General features: G+C 41.7%; 1 protein-coding gene across 3 annotated transcripts in view; it reads right to left on the bottom strand.

Moving 5' to 3' along the window:
• The window catches only part of CCDC18 (coiled-coil domain containing 18), an 80,946-nt gene that overhangs the window by 22,481 nt on the left and 41,474 nt on the right, over positions 1–16,991 (bottom strand). For all 3 annotated transcript variants that reach the window (XM_025201894.1, XM_006021837.3, XM_006021838.3), the window contains 8 exons: positions 15,280–15,390; positions 13,074–13,205; positions 10,486–10,620; positions 9,842–9,919; positions 8,109–8,225; positions 7,611–7,778; positions 6,978–7,120; positions 2,399–2,562 (listed from right to left, as the gene is read on the bottom strand). In XM_025201894.1, coding sequence (XP_025057679.1) covers positions 2,399–2,562; positions 6,978–7,120; positions 7,611–7,778; positions 8,109–8,225; positions 9,842–9,919; positions 10,486–10,620; positions 13,074–13,205; positions 15,280–15,390 — 1,048 coding nt within the window. The remainder of the gene's footprint in view (positions 1–2,398; positions 2,563–6,977; positions 7,121–7,610; positions 7,779–8,108; positions 8,226–9,841; positions 9,920–10,485; positions 10,621–13,073; positions 13,206–15,279; positions 15,391–16,991) is intronic.

Genomic DNA, 16,991 nt, shown 5'->3' with positions numbered 1-16,991 from the left:
CTGGGGTCAGATGACCCCAGCCAGATGCCTATCCAGCCTTCTCTTAAAGACCCCCAAGGTAAGGGAGAGCACCACCTCCCTTGGAAGCCCATTCCAAATTTTGTCCACCCTTACCATGAAGAAATAGCAAAAATCTTGAAAAGAATGTAAGGGGCAGAGATGAAATAACAGAAGTGGGGAACCTGACCGAAAGTCAGTCTGCCCAAGTATGGCAGGGGATGTGGGAAGCACAAACAAGGAGGGAACATGTAGAAATCGCATGGATGGGAGTACGAAATGTGTTACTGGTAAGATAAAGATTATGCAGATTGGAAAAGTGTCCAAGGGAAAACTGTGAAAAAATAGTCAATTTATCATGTGCTCTGGGGGTATTAATATGCAGAGAAAGTGTGAAGGAGGGTAGGCAAAGAAAATCAAATGGTATAATGTATTGACATGTGGGATGGTGATATATGGACTGGACCAAAGAGGACAAATGGTGCAAAAATTGAGACTTTTGATAATGTCTCACCTGGAAGATGAGGAATCTGTTGGAGCACAAGAGACTATTCTTCACGCTGCAAGAATGCGTGCAGCTAGACATGCATGAACTGTGAACGTATATTGAAAGGAATGAAGAGGAGCTGAGAGCATCAAGCATGATAAAACAAGTGGAGATTAAAAGACTGGGGAACACTGTTGCATGATAATTCTGAGTGGGGAGAGGAAGAGCAGAGGGAATAACAATTTGGAAATGGGACTGAGGAAACTGTTGAAAGCATGCCAGGTAATGTTATTTGTGAAGGCAGACAGATGTTAAAGGATGTAACTGAGATTTAATGTTAGTCTAAGAAGTGTTATGTAAAGTGATGTTACTGTTTTCTTTTTTATATGAGAGAGGACATTTTAATTTTAATTTATTTTAATTTTTTTTAAAAGCATGTTTACCCAATATGGCCATACACTTTAGAGTCATGCTCAGTGCTGGCTGCATTTAATCAACTTCATAGTTGGTTTCTATTACTGAGCAAGTAGAAGGGTAGGGGCAAGTGGCAGAGAGCTGATAGGGGGGTGAGACCAGGCCCCAGCAGTCATGGGGATGAGATCTTACTTCTTGCTTCCCTACCACTGCTTTTCCCACCAAAGGATTAGGAGGGATTAATTTAAATGACCCTCCAAACCAGGGGTGGGCAATTATTTCAGGTGGAGGGCCACTTACCCAGTTTTGGCAAGCTGTTGAGGGCAGCATGGGTAGCCCCGCCCCTTGACAGGTGCCCCGCCCCCTGGTCACCATCTTGGGACCAATGTCCCAGGGCCAGCACTGGTGGGGCACAGAGTAGGGCACAGGCTGGCAGGGGTCTGTGGAGCCGGGCTGGGCTGCACCAGCAGAGAGAAGGGGGAGCTGGCTCGGTTCCACAGAGCCCCTGCCAGCTGGGATCTGTGGGCTGGACAAAATGGCCTTGCGGGCCAATATCTTTTCAATAAGGTTGAGAGAGATCTGTGTCAAATTATTATTTCTACTGTTTTATAAAAGCCAAGTATTCACTGTGGATTAGATTCTAATTCTACTGTAACACTGACAAAAGGGGAAATAAAACCCCTTTAGATTTCTGAACTGAAAAATTACTAATTTATTCAGATATTTTGAGACTTGTATTTCTAGAAACCTCTGAGGGATGTATTTAGTAGGCAAGGTTTTAAAACCAAGGCCACTGACTTTTGGTGCTCCTTTATGCAGTACCTAAGAAGAGATGGCGGAGGTGAAGCCTGGGGTTTGTACCACAAAAAAAGAGTGCTTTGTTAGGCCAGGGAGGCCAATCTACCATCAGAAGTAAGACAGCCAGACAACATAGCCAACCTATGACTGAGACCACATGCTGTGCTTACAGAAGATGTGGAAAACCCCCCTGAAGAAATGCACATTAGAACTGGATAGAACCTTCCTTGTTAAACCCAGGTACCTTGAAATATTCTAAGGTTAACATGGCAGTATAAGCAGGAAACCACACCTCCTACACAGGAAGGTGGGCTCTTGGGTTGGGAGGGTTGCTTGTGTACACTGTGCTACTAGCTCCAGGGTCTAGGTGGCTTGATTGCAAAGTTTTACTGTCTAGGAAGGTTGGCAGACATGAGGATTTGCATCCAAAGTACTAAGAACAGTGATCAGTCACTGTTTAGGCAGAAAACAGGGGTCAATTTTGTACCTTCTGCCAGACTTCAGACAAACACAGCTAACTATGTCTCTCCACTCACTACTCAGGCGTGGGTATTTGGCAGTTGGATTCTCCATATGCCTTTTGTGTGGATTACTTGTAAGTAAACTACAGAGTAAATAACTGGACAGGAAAAAACATATACACAAAGCAGAAGCAAAATAATCTTAAACTGAAAGTTTTAAGGGTAAAATATATTAAATTACCTTGGTTTGTTTTTTTATTTACTTCTGACTGCAACTGCTCCAAAGTAATTCCTAACTGATTTAGCTGCATTGTTTTTGTTTCACCATCTCTTCTTAATTGTATTAGTTCTTTCTCCATATCAATAAGTTCATCTTTGCATTGATCCATCTCTAATTTAATCTGCCTAAATAAAAAAAAGAAACCAAGGAGAATTAAAAAATATTAATGAACTGTGGAATAATATAAGCAACATCTGTAAATCCTTGTATGTTTTGGGTAATAAATATGCACCTGTGATTAATATGTTTTGAGCATCTAGAAATCTGGATTCTACTTTAATATCTGCAACAGAGCAATGCTGTCCTCTTACATCAGTTCCCCTTCTTTTAAAAACCACTTATAAAATTCTTGTAAGGCTAGATTAAATTTATATTTTCTGTTACCAGGTAATTAATTTACAAGTATTACAAACGTGCCAAGTATTATTACAGTGAGTGGAAGTAATAATGCATGTAAACAATGCTATGGGTAAAAAAACCGGGTCATATTATAGGAGAATAGATCAATTTTCTTATCATCATAAGACTACCTAAGTCTATACATAGGAACATGGGAGTAAAAAGGATTTCCAGGGTTATTATGACCAGCCCTGCTGTCACAGACTACATTTAAACTGTCTGTTAAATACATTACATAATCCCATTCTAAAATTATAATTCTATAATCCCACTCATAAATTCTAAAATGTATTAGCTGTGTGCCCACACTATTTCCATTGGAAGGTTATTCCAGAATCTCATTCCCCTGATTGTTAGAAACTTTCCTTCTAATCTTCTGACTACATTTACCAGTTTACACTTCTTAGTCTGTATACCAACACTGTCCTTATACCAATAACTGTCCAACTGCAAGCATTTGTATGGCATCCATCACCACAGAACTGGCTTTCAGGGCAATACGCTATTATATGTACTTATAAACATAGTGTAAAAGCTTATAAAGACAACATTTACATAATTTTAATAAGCCAGAGTAAAGTATATCAAATCACTCCAATTTTAATTTAATTTATAATGCATAAGTCTTATTTAATTTTGAATGTCAAAAGTGTTAATACTGTTAAAACCTGCCAGCCTATGATATGCAGATTTCATATCGGAGTCTCAGGCCCTTGCCTCAAAAGCACAATGTATACGTTACAGAAAAACCTGGGCAAAGTATTAAAAGGCTACAGTTCACAGAAGTTCCTTCTCTACCAGGCTGAGTCCTCTCCCAAATACAAGGACTCCTGCAGCCTTCCTTGGTCCCTTGCAATTCTCGATGAGGAGACAGTCGTGAGGAACCTAAAAGCTGAGTTCTTTCCCTTGCTCCTGGCTAGCTTTTGTAATGACTGTGTACTTCAAACTATCATCTGAATCCTAATCTTACAGTATCACATAAGCAGAAGCTGATTAAAATAAGGTGAAGCTAGCCCTCCTTCCTGCTTCAAAAGCCAGTACAATAACAGGCTGCTATTTTCATACCTGTTCCAATGATCTGCGTATGGAATGAACACAAGCAGACAGATTTATTCAAAGGCTTATCAGCTCTTTATGCTGCTGAATGCCATTTCAAGAGTACATGGGTTAAACAAGTCAATTAAATTGTAGTATTTCTAACTGCATTTCAAATAGTACTCCTGGACAGTGTCCCCAAAAGAAAAATTACATTTAGTTTACTTTATTCTCTCTCTTTTATTTCTAAACTGAACATATTTGATATGGAATCAGTGGGGAAAAAAGCGCTGCTCGGCCTGGTACTGGCTACTGGGGATGACCTAGTCGGCAACCTAGTGATCGATGGGAAACTGGGTGACAGCGACCACGAGCTGATCACCTTCACCATCCGCCGAAAAGCTGGCAAGTCGTGTTGGTGTTATATAGCATAATTAGGAATTATCTATATATGTAATGCTGCCTAAGAACTAATTCAGCAAGACCTCTGTTTCCAGAACGCCTATGAGAAGTACACGAATATACAGAATTGAGCTATAAGGTGGAAAACCCTTCCAGATGGGGACTTGTATTTTTTAATATGTAAAGCATTTAGTGACTTTTGAGTGCTATATAAATACCAAATAGCACAGAAAAGATACAAATGGCACGCAACCGACTGTCAGTGCAGCAAATTAAGCTTCTGTTTATAGCAGGAGTGTAAATATAGGGTTAACGGTTAATTCATTTAATGATGAATGTGACACCACTGTGTTATCCTGTAAGAACGTGAATAGAGATTTGCAGCAGACAACATGCTGTGAGCCCAAAAGAATAGGAAACTACTGCCTGCTTTTTTTAAAACTATTGCAAAATGTGGACACAATACTTGGACATAATAGACTGTGTCTGACAACATTTGTACAGTATGTAGCGGAGTGAGCCCCACTCAGCTTCCTATAGTTATCCATATATAGTGACTAAAATTGCAGACACTGAATTAACTCTGAATAACATATGAGCTGGAGTGACAGCCTTCATGTGGTTCTAGAAGGATGAGAATAAGATAGATGGCTGTTTGTGTAGATGTACTAAACTGCAAATCCAGGGGTCCATAGAGTATGGAAAATATGCCAAAAGCTGGGTTGTCCCTTCCATCCCACAGACCCCATTGATTTCCTGCAGGGCAGGAATCCCCCCTTGCAGAGCAGCTTGCAAGATCAGGGTAAATCCATTTCTAGTAACAGACTTTCTCACGCACCCTACCCACTACATTCACGTTTCTCCACTTAGCCCACCTTGGCATCCTTCTGAACCCTGTTATTTTTCAAAACTATTTGGAGAATAGAGAGTGAGTTCTGAATGCCAGCAAGCAACTCTGCCTCTACTGAACCAAGCGGAGAAAGCAGTTGCACTTGAATTTCCCAATTGCCAATTCTCCTTTTTCCTTTCTAACACCAGAATGGAAAGAGCTTTTAGCAAAACTCTCTCTCTAACTTTAGCGGCTGCTCCAGTACCATATAAGGAGACGGGCCATTTCCAAGATCCAAAATATTGAGGGTTTCAGGAGGTTGAGAAAATGGCGAGTTCATATTTATACAGAAACAAGTGGTATGTCAATCCAAATCACAGAACCCGTGCAAAATGCACTCTCTGACAGGAACGCCGCTAAGCAGCGGCGTTCAGCGCCTCGTTTTTAGGCAATCGTCAGGTAAAGCTCCATCTAGAATAGATTGAACTAAAGCAAGATGACAGGAACTGGGAACCCCCAAATCCGAAAGAAATAGCTTTAGGGATGAAAAAGGAGAGTGTGTAAATAGCAAAAGTAGAGGTACCACATTTTGGAGCCAATTGCTTTAGAGAATAAGTGTGTTTTTAAAAACGGATTAAAATAGATTTCTGCAATGGAGGAGCAGGGAGTGCACAAACATTTTTATTTTTGCTCTCAAGCAAATCCCAGGACGTCATTCTCCCCCTGTACTCGGCCTTAGTTAGACCGCAGCTGGAGTACTGCGTCCAGTTTTGGGCTCCACAATTCAAAAAGGATGTGGAGAAGCTTGAGAGAGTCCAGAGAAGAGCCACGCGCATGATCAGAGGTCAGGGAAGCAGACCCTACGATGACAGGCTGAGAGCCCTGGGGCTCTTTAGCCTGAAAAAGCGCAGGCTCAGGGGTGATCTGATGGCCACCTACAAGTTTATCAGGGGTGACCACCAGCATCTGGGGGAACGTTTGTTCACCAGAGCGCCCCAAGGGATGACGAGGTCGAATGGTCACAAACTACTTCAAGATCGTTTCAGGCTGGACATAAGGAAGAACTTCTTTACTGTCCGAGCCCCCAAGGTCTGGAACAGCCTGCCACCGGAGGTGGTTCAAGCGCCTTCATTGAACACCTTCAAGATGAAACTGGATGCTTATCTTGCTGGGATCCTATGACCCCAGCTGACTTCCTGCCCTTTGGGCGGGGGGCTGGACTCGATGATCTTCCAAGGTCCCTTCCAGCCCTGATGTCTATGAAATCTATGAAAGGAACTCAAATGAATTGGTTTAACCAATCTTAACCAGAAATGAACCACACTGACTGTGCACTGTAGATAATAAGTTATTCTGGGGGTTTTTTTTATTTTATATTTCAAATTTATGTCCTGAAAAAGATATTAGAGGGGTTTTCTGCTCCATTATTCAAAGAGAATGGCAAGTTCAGTAATAAAATCAGTATTTATTGCTTCTCAATTAATTCAGGCTCCAGTTTCAAGAAGGCATCTAATTCTAGGTATGACACTTAAGTCATAGTATTTATGAACTCTCCTTGAAATAAGGCCTACAAGAGGACTAGTCTTGATAACCATTTGTAAGTTAATAAAAATGTCACAAAGCTAAAAATAAAAGTCCATAATTCAACAAGGTATGGGGCAACTACTCGCTCACTTAAAATTATGCAGACTTACACAGCTTGCTGATTCATTCCGAGGTCCCTTCCAGCCTTACAATCTATGAATCTATGAAAGTATTATTCTGAAGGTACCTATTAAACAGCTTCATGGCCTAAGAACATCACATTTTATATTAAAAAATCAGTAGTATAACAACATGAAACTAACATAGAATATAAAAATGTTCTAAACATACCTGATTGTACTAGTAAGTTCAGCGACTTTCTGTCTTTTTAAATCTGCTTCCTGAGAAGATATGTGGAGTTTCCCTTCTGCTTTTCTCAACTCTTCTTCTAAATTTTCTCTCTGTTTTTGAAGTTCTTGCTCTAGCTTAGATACCTATTTAAAATGTTATTTAATATAGTATTCTAGGTTAATAATTAAGGTACATAATCTCTTCAAGGTGACATAAGGAGGATTTAAGATATGACATTTCTCTGCTTAGATTCAAAAACTGCAAAAGTCAAAGAACAGAAATGTGTACCTTCAGAAAACATACCATTTCTTAAACTCTCAGTAATTAAATTTAACATTCTGTATTCCAACTTATTTCTAATTAAAATCTACAAAGTCTGATTTTCAGAGTACAGTATTAAGCATCCACAGCTCGAGCTGAAACTGACTGGTGTTGCAGGTATTTTGCACCTCTTAAAACCAGGCTTCTATACTATTTATTTCAGCTACATTTGATAATTAAAATTATAAACAAAGTAGGTATCAAAGAGACATTCAGATATTGAAATATCACAGAAATGTATATAAATACATTTAAGTATTTATCCTTATCTACACTATTAAATTCTTCTCATTATAAACAAATGTACTGTACCTGTTTTTCAAGTTTAAGTTGGCTATCCTCTAGCTCTCCGTTTCTAATGGTTTCTTCTTGTAACATTTGCTGCTGCCGATGCAAAGTTTGTTGTAGGAGGACGTTTTGTTCACTTGTGTCCTGAAGATTTTGATTTTTTAATTTTATTTCTTTTTGTAACCTTTGCACCTGTAAATACATTAGCTTTCTATTATAGGAACGAAGGAAATATTTATAACTTTAACTTGCTCCCATTTAGTTGCCTATCACATTTTTCTTAGTTAGAGCAGGATCAGAACCATAAAATAAAATCTATATGGCTTTGAACCCTACTTTATTATGAACTCAAGCCCCTAACACATCCCAGCCACAAGAAGGTACATGTTCAGAGGCACACACACTCTCTACTTCTTTCTTGGACCATGATGACATTCTTTTATTTTAAAAAAGAAGTAATATTTCATAATGTATAACTTTTGTTTCCATTACAACTTAAAAAGTAGATAAAATAAATGTTACCTCTTCAGACTTCTTCTTTAGCTGTTTTTCAAATGAGTCCTTATTTTCATCTAACCGACTCAAATATACTGCAAGTTCTTCTTTACAGAGGTCTAGAGCTGATTCAAGTTGTCTGCCCTAGTTATAAGCATTAGACCATTTAAAATAATTAGTTGTTCAGAAATACTAAAAAAGTATAAAGAATTAAAATTTCTCATTAATTCCACTCTCTTATGGTTACTGCATTTTATTTTAATCTATTTCATCTCAATGGAAAAACTATTTAAACCAGTTGTTAAAGATATGAACCACAAGCCAGATCCAGCCCATGGCGCCTTAGGATCTGGTCCAAAGGTTTTGGACCAATTCCATACACCACATGCAGCATGTGCTGGCTCCAGCCCCAGGCTCTGCATGCCATTCACAGAGACAGTCTGGCATATGTGCAGTAGACTGTCCTTGTGCACTGAAGCCAGTACACACCACACTGGCCCCATGCACTGTACACAGTGCAAAAAAGCCAGTGTTGTCAAAACTGCACAGAAAAGGCTTACCAGACAGACACAGGAAAAATACATATGTGGGCTTAAAAAGGATGAGAAAACTTAAATTTAAGTTACTAGTTAATCTAAATCAGTAATGCTCATGGTTTTGGCTCTTCAAGCTAAATGAAAATGCAGGGCCAGTCTGCAGGCCAGATTGGGCCCCATGCTGCCCCCACCCGGCCAGGATCACTATCCCACACACCCAGTTTTGCACACAGGGCTGCAGCCCGTGGGACTCCTCACAAATCTGCGGGGAGATCTGCAGGGCAAATGTCACAGTACTGGGGGCCAGGGGCTGAGCACTCCAATCTAAATCAGTGGTTCTCAAACTCTTCAAAGTTAGGACACCCCTCCCCAATTTTTTCAGTGTGGTAGTACCCCCAGTTGAGAATCACTGTGGCACTCAACTTACCTCACTTATTCTCAAATGCGTAAAACTGCCAGACTAAAAATGACTGCAGCACATGCACATACTCATCCTGCACTTGGGTTCTCTGATCAGCCTAAAGCAGGCAGGAAATCCAGCTCATACTGCATCCTTTCCCAGTCCAACTCTACACAGCATATCCCAGAAACAGGCGCGTGTGACAGGTGGAACTCTATTCCTGGGAGGTATTGGGGAAGAGGGGTGGGGGAAAACCAGGAAGAACTACAACTCAAGCCAGCTCTCCTGCCTGCTTTAGGGTTATTGAAAAACCCTCAGGCAGGAGTGTGTGCAAGCCGTAAACCCTGTACACAGACCACTTTCACCTGGCCATTGCTACTGTGGTGTTGGTACCTACAGTGTGGCACTCCCATGAGGGTCTCACAGCACCCCACCTGAGAACCACTCGTTTAATTTAAACACAGTTTCTAAACCTGCCGAAAAGAGCATTCTGTTTAGTCAATATTTTATTTTGAAAACTTCTCCAAAATATTGCCACAACATAATAAGTGTGAGGCCGCTCTACTTTTATACAAGAGCATTTTCATCAAACAAATTTTTGCTCATGCATAGTCTAGTCACTGTATTTATTTAAATAATGGATGACAGGCATATTGAAAGGTAGTGACTTCTGGAATATCTACATGAGCCAGATTTCTATAAAGTAACTTTGTTGCATTTTATTCCTGGAAAATGGAAATCAGTTCTCAGCCTCTTCAAAGTCATAACTACCACAAATTAAAAGAGAAAAAAGTATTAACTGAAAAACAAAAAAGCATACTCACTTTGACCATTTCCTCAGTTAATTGGTTTTGCAAAGTTTTCAAAGCTTCATCTTTCTTGATATTTTGCTTTTCCATTTCCTGTTATATGCAGATTTGCACATAAAGAAAACAAGATGCGACTGTAACTGCACATATACAAGTTATGCTATTGGAAACAGCATAACAAAAGAGGAAAAGTGCTAGAAATATTTGTATTTATAGTCTATTTGCATTCACTGTACTTTAGAGAATTTGCTCCTGATTTTGTGTTATGCTCTACATCTCTTATGGCAGTAAGAGACTACAAAGGGAACACCCTCCATACAGTGTAAAGCAGATCAAATGGCTCTATGCTGACCCCTTTCCCTGTCCATAGGGGAGGAAAAACACTAAGGTCCAAGACAGGGTCTGGCCATAGTGCTATCCTTCGCTAGCACAACAAGTTATAAGGAGTAATTAGTTTAGAGCAAATCTGGGTCTACTCAGCGTTTTATCAGGGACTGAAGACAGAATTAGGAAGCAATAAAAACAGCTTAACATAAACTTTGACCACCCCAGTTTTTCCTATGTCCAAAGACAAACAACAAAGAAGAACCCACTTTATCATCTCTGACCATTAGTCAATCATTGCTGGTTTTGCTTTTAGACAGAATAATCAAAGTTACCTTTCTGCTTTCTATCAGCATCTGATCCAATGATTCAATGTGTTGTTGTTTACACAGAATATCTTGTTGTAAAATGGACATTATCTTCTCTTGCTCATTAAATTGCTCATGTTTCTTATTCAGCTGTGTCTGAAGCTATACACAAGGATTTTTTTATTGTTACATAGACTATTAGCTTATGAACAGACTCAGAAACTTCCAAACATATAGTTCCATTCCATTCACCACCAGCCACATACAGTCAACCCTAGAGTGAATACAAAAGGCATCATACTGAAGCCACTAATAATACTGCACAATTTAGGAACAAATTTTAAAAAGTACCTTGTTGATTAAAGTGAAAAGTGAGTACAAATAAACAGCATAGCACAGGGCTGGGCTGCTGCTGCAGGCTTTCCCAGCAGCTCCCTCCCTCTGGGCAGCAGGTAAAGAAATGGGGGCAGGCTGCAGCGCAGAACCTTTGTCCAGGGAGGTGGCAACAGCATGAAGCTTAGGTGGGCAGGGCCCCCCCCAGCTGCTGCTGCTACCCCCACCACCTGCCAGGGCTGTGCGCCATGGAGGGAGTGTGGACCCCACCCCCCCCCCCCCTCAAATCTGGCAGGAGCTGCACTACTTGCTGTTGATGTGGCAGGCACCAGCACCCCCACCTGCTGCTGCGCCATGTTGGAAGTGTGGGAGGGGTCCCGACACTCCTCCCACCCCACAAGCCACACATACAGACACACACACCCCCTCCTCCCCACAGCGTTGCCTGCATTGACTGCAGGGGAGGACAGAGCGCTCCAGAGACCTATGATCCAGAGCCACACACCCACACCCCACAAATCCCACCCCCAACACACTCTATGCCCCCCACACACAGCCATACTGCCTCACAAACTCCCCCCACAACCCACCCTAAACACCTCCCCAAATCATGACAATATGTTATTTTTAAATAAAATTAAAATATGTTATAGTAGGTGTTTGACTTGTAGAATATGATTTGTTTTTTTCTGGTTCTAAGGTGGCAACCCCCCCAAAGGAGTATTTCCGGGGGAACAAGGAGACAGACTGCTGGTGGAAAAGGTCAGGGGTTAGGGATGGGACTTCCAGTCACAAGATGGCAACCAAGGGGTAGAGCACCTGTCAAGGGGCGGGGCTACCCATGAGGCCTTTGACAGCTCACCAAAACTCATTAAGTGGCCCTCCACCTGAAATAATTGCCCACCCCTGGTCTACTTTTTCCCCAAATGTAGATCCAGGACCTCTAGAGAGATGCCTTCATGAAATTTAGGGGAGTTAGGTAATGTTATAGAGGCATTTAAAATTCCTTCTAGATGGAAGAGAAGAGATGCATCTCTCTCAGAGAAACAGCATGAGTCTTCATATTGCTAGAATAAAAAATATTAAAGGGAAAAGTATCATGAATTTCTAATTTGTTAGCAACCTCAGAACTGTCACAGGGCACAAAGGTGTGTCTGCTCCTTCAAGAGCAAAGTCAGCTTAGCTAGGAAGCCCAGAAAGCTAGGCAGGGCTCCACAGCTGCAGGCTGCTTTGACAGTAAGCTAATCAGGTAATTAGCCAGCACCTACAGGTAGTCAGCTGACTGGAAGGAGTCAGAGCCCAGGGCACATATAAGCTCAGGGTTGAGGCTGGCTTGGGGTCACTATCTCTTTGGCAACTGCCAAGAGAAAGAGCTCCTGAACAAGAGAACAGCCCGATGCATCCGGCTGCCTGCTTTGCTACCGCCAAATGCAGTAAGACTCTAGGGGCCCACAATGTGCCCAGAGATAAAAGGAATAATATTCTAAGGGCGAGAGTTGGCCCTCTTAAAGGGGAAGAGTGCTGCCTTTATTATTAATGTTATGTTGTAGCCCAAGGGCTTAAGTTTGTGTGATTGTTTGAACTGGTGGACCAGGAAGAGGCTAACAGGGGAGGAGGAGGCCTCATTGGGGGCACATGATTGTGCAGAGCCCCAGTACCAGAGGGGTGCAATCCCAGGGGCTGCAAAGAGACCAGCACCAGAGGGGCATGAGCTGCAAGGGGCCGGAGAGCCCAGCACCAGAGGGGTGCAAGCTGCTAGGGCCAGGGGCCCAGTAATAAGAGGAGTTCATAGGCTAGTGCTTCAAAGCCAGGCCCAATACAGTGGGTCTAGGCTAGAAGGCCTAGCTATATCAAAGGGGCGGAGTTCGACTAGGCCAAGGCCCCAACAGCAATGTAACACCTGCGAGGCATGGTAAAGGGGTACTTGGAGCCATGCAATTGGCCTATAAGGCCTGAGGTGTTTCATGCAGCACCATACTGAAGAGAGACCTGGCAAAGGGCCTACAGATCAGAGAGCTCGAGTAAGGTTCAGTGAACCAAGACTAAGCGAAGGCTTGTGGGCAGCTTCCCAAGTTATTTTTCAATCAAAGATGTGGCAGGCAAGATAAGAGGGTGCTCTCAGGGCAGAGCTTGCACGGTCACAGAGCCACCAGGGGCATCACGGCCACCCCTGGGGATCTCACCCTGTGACAAGGACCACTGAGGAATAAAGATTGGTAAATTAAACAACAAGGAAAAAATATTGACGTATAACCCATACTAATTAGTATACAATGTCTTACTATTTCAATCTGTTTCTCCATTTCTTTATGCTGTTCAAGATGAATTAACTTTGCTTTTTCAAATGCAATAGTTACATGCTCATGTTCTTTATTGATATTTGTTTCCATGTTACGAATCTGACCATTCTTTTCCTGAAACACAAAAACAATCCTTGATAGGTATGTATTGATCTTTTGTGCAAGCAATGAAAAGGCATAAAGTTCTCAGACTTTATAAAACAAACAAAAAAAATAATGAAAACAGATAATAATATTTTCCATTCATCTCAAAGCGTTTTAGGTGCCACAGCATACATACAGAGTAACACTGGAATGCAGCTACATTGCACAGATTAGGCAAATGTCAGAGGACGAAAGACACAGATCACAACAATCAGGAACAAGTGAAATATATGAAAAGGACAGCAAGGCAAAGAACTACTTTCACCAAAAGAACCATGCCCTATTCAGAACAGACAGGTCCCTAAAGTGTTAAAGTCTCATTTGGAAAAACCATTTGACCATCTAACAAGGTGGGAGGGAAGTCTTAACCAGCAGCACTTGGACTTGAACATATGGAATCTAGGTATCCTAAAACCAATATTTTAACTACTAACACATGCTACAGCTACACTATTGCCTAATAACAATGCATTTCTAACACTTATCTAAAGTTCTATCAGTGCCCTCTACAGATATTCAGTTTCACAAATTAGGAAAAAGAAACTCGGAGAAGTAAAGTAGCTTAGCCAAAGTGGCAAAATGTTATGTAAGAGAGAGACGGACAGTGCTCCAGATTTAAGTTGCAGGCACATAACCATGTTTAAATTACAAAAAGAATCATTAACTTGGGAATTTTTAGAATATTTATATAAAACAGCTTATTATTACTATGAACCTTCACTACTTCCTATAGTCCACTCTTTTATCCTCTACCCCAAGTCACTCAGCTTTAAACTATATTATTTCATAGACTTTAGGGCTGGAAGGGACCTCAGAAGATCATCAAATCCAGCCCCCTACCCCAGGGGCAGGAAGTCAGATGGGGTCACAGGATCCCAGCAAGATAGACAACCAATTGACCCTTAAAGGAATCCAGAGTAGGTGCTTGCACCACCTCTGGTGGCAGCCTGTAAAGAGGGGGCTCAGACTGTAAAGAAGTTCTTCCTTATATCCAGCCTGAAACAGTCTTGGAGGACTCTGTGACCATTTGACCTTGTCATCCCATAGGGCGCTCTGGTGAACAGGCGTTCCCCCAGATCCTGATGTACACCCCTTATATACTTATAGGCAGCCACCAGGTCCCCACCTGAGCCTGCACTTTTTCAGGCTGAAGAGTTCTGTAGCTCTCAGCCTCTCATATTTTACTGGAAGAATAGTTTTACTGCAATATAAAGGCATTTAGAAGACCAAAATATAAAATACTTTATTCTTGACCTTAAGTTTAAAAAAAAAAAAACAAATGGAAAAGGAATGTTTAGGATCATTAAATATTTTTGACTGAACATATTTCCTTGTAGAACAAACAGCTGAAAGAGACAAAAACCCCCACTGTTTCCTGCATTTAAAAGAAGACAGAAAAATATTGTTTCCATTGAAGTAAATGACAAAACTCCCACTGCCTTCAATGCGAGGCTTTCAGTATACCTTTAGTATGAAGTAAACAAACTACATATCCTTTAAGAATTTCAACCTCTGTTCAAGCAAAGAAAATATAGCATCTATTGAAAGCAAAATTATCCAGATTATTAAAACAATATGTCCTATGCTGACAGATAATATTGGCTGTCTTGCATACACATAATGAAGATTCTTCTACTGCAAGTACAGTACAGTCACATCATACGCGCATTTAACTTGCGCGAATTCAACTATATGTGGGATGGGAGGGGGGCGGGGCTTGAGTTTGCAGTGGGGCGGGAGGTTTTGGCAGCGTGATGGCCGGGTGGCACACAGCCATCCCCACCACCACCCCGCGCTGCGCTGCTGCCGCCGGCCGCACAGCTCTAAGCACAGCTCCGTGGCAGCGGCAAGAGGTTTTGGAGGCAGAGGCAGTCACCGCTAGTCAAATCGCTGGCAATTTGACTATACGCGATTTTCGCCTTATGTGCTGACCTCAGAACCTAACCCCTGCGTAAGATGCGACATACCTGTACACAGTAATGCCGCCCCCACCCAAATAGTACAGTTTTACATGACTGGAATTTCTAAAGTGAAAGCTTCCTACCATAAGTTCCTGTTCCAGTTCAGCATTTCTGGCAGCAGCAGTAGAAAAAGCAACTGTCTTTTCTTCCAGCTGCTTTTCAAGTGCAGAAAGCTGAGAGGATTTTTTTGTTATCTGAAAATAAAACATAAACCATTAGGAGTCATAGAACAACAAGAGAAAACGCACAGTGATATATACATAGCATAGGTACACCTTGCTGAGAGTAATGTGAAGATGACTCTGTAGAGCAAAACCATTTCACTTGACCCAGAGGGTTCCTAAAAAGGATGGGAATGTAAAGGCTAGGCCTGCCACTGAGTTTCCAGCTACAGGGATGTGTATCAGCAGTAGGGGCAATGAGTGGCAATAGCAGTAACCCTCATGCCGCAGCCACCACCAACACATTCATTAATTTGTTAAACCAGTTGTGCAGCAATCCCGTGTTGCACCCCCTAGCTGCAGACAGAGATGATCGTAGCAGGGTGCGGGGCTCGGACACAGCAGCAGCAGGCAAGTGGCCGGATGCAAAGCCAGCCCGGCTCTGCGGGGCCCCCCCAAAGCACAGGGCCCAGGGCAGTCACCCTGATTTGTGTCCCCCCCTTCCCCCCTGACCCCCCGGGACAGCCCTGGCTGCAGAGCATGCTAACCAATGATGGATTAAAGCTTTAACTGCCCTATTTTCTTCCACGACTCTCAAGTAAGTTTTGGCTGTTAAAAACAAAAAACAAAACAAACAAACAAAAAGTGTCTGAATTTTCTTATTACATCAAAATCTAAACATGTGCACGTGTTCGTTGATAGCAAGAATACATGATAAAATAACCATCTGTTTCAATCGCTAGATGGCACATTTTCAACATAAGAATGCGAACAAAATTATACCTTATACAGCAACTTCAGAACTAAGTATTTCTGATGTTAAGAATACACCAAGATGGATCTCTGTCTTAAAATTATTTTTCCCCAATAAATATTAATTCAGACAAACTTTAAAACAGGCTTGCATCCAAAAAACAAATATGATAATAAGAAGTTTAAAAAAAGGAAAAAGTAGTCAGTTTTGTGTCAACAATGATCAAAGGGTATCTAGAATGATAAAATACAAACCACATTATACAAGAAACCCACAGACCAACATACATATCTGCACAGAACCAGCAGTCACCCTAAACACACCAAAAAAGCTGTGATATACAGCCAAGCCCTCAGATACCACCGCATTTGCACAGAAGAGAACACCTGGGATTGCTACCTCACCAATCTTAAAAAGGCTTTCACCCAACAAGGCAGACAAGGTTCCTTGGGTGAATCTGACATCTTTTATTAGACCAACCCAAATAGTTAGAAAATAATTCTTAGGCAAGCTTTTGGGTTCAAAAACCCTTTGTCAGGCTAAGGAAGTTTCAGCAGTTGGTATGTGCTCTTCCTGGATGGAATGAAAAGTAAAGGCGGCAGCGGCTTGGCTGGTATGCATACAAGACAGGTAGTCAGTGAAAATGTAGATTGAAGAGTCAATGGGTGAGATGAGGGAGGGGGGGAGGAGGAGAAGGGGGATGAAAGTGGAGAGATACCTGGGGAGTCAGATGTCAGGCAGGTTATAATGTGTCATAAATCCAATGTCTATATTTGGTCCATGAGTTTTAGTATCCAGGAGGTTGATGAAGTGGAGTTCATAGGCTCATCTCTAGGAAGTGTTTTGTAGGTTTCCTTTGAGGATCAGGACTGAGAGATTG

The sequence above is a fragment of the Alligator sinensis genome, unplaced genomic scaffold (genome assembly GCF_000455745.1).
Source record: "Alligator sinensis unplaced genomic scaffold, ASM45574v1 scaffold199_1, whole genome shotgun sequence".
NCBI lineage: Eukaryota > Metazoa > Chordata > Crocodylia > Alligatoridae > Alligator > Alligator sinensis.
The sequence above is the reverse complement of the archived record's forward strand: the minus strand, read 5'-3'. Positions and strand labels throughout refer to the sequence as shown.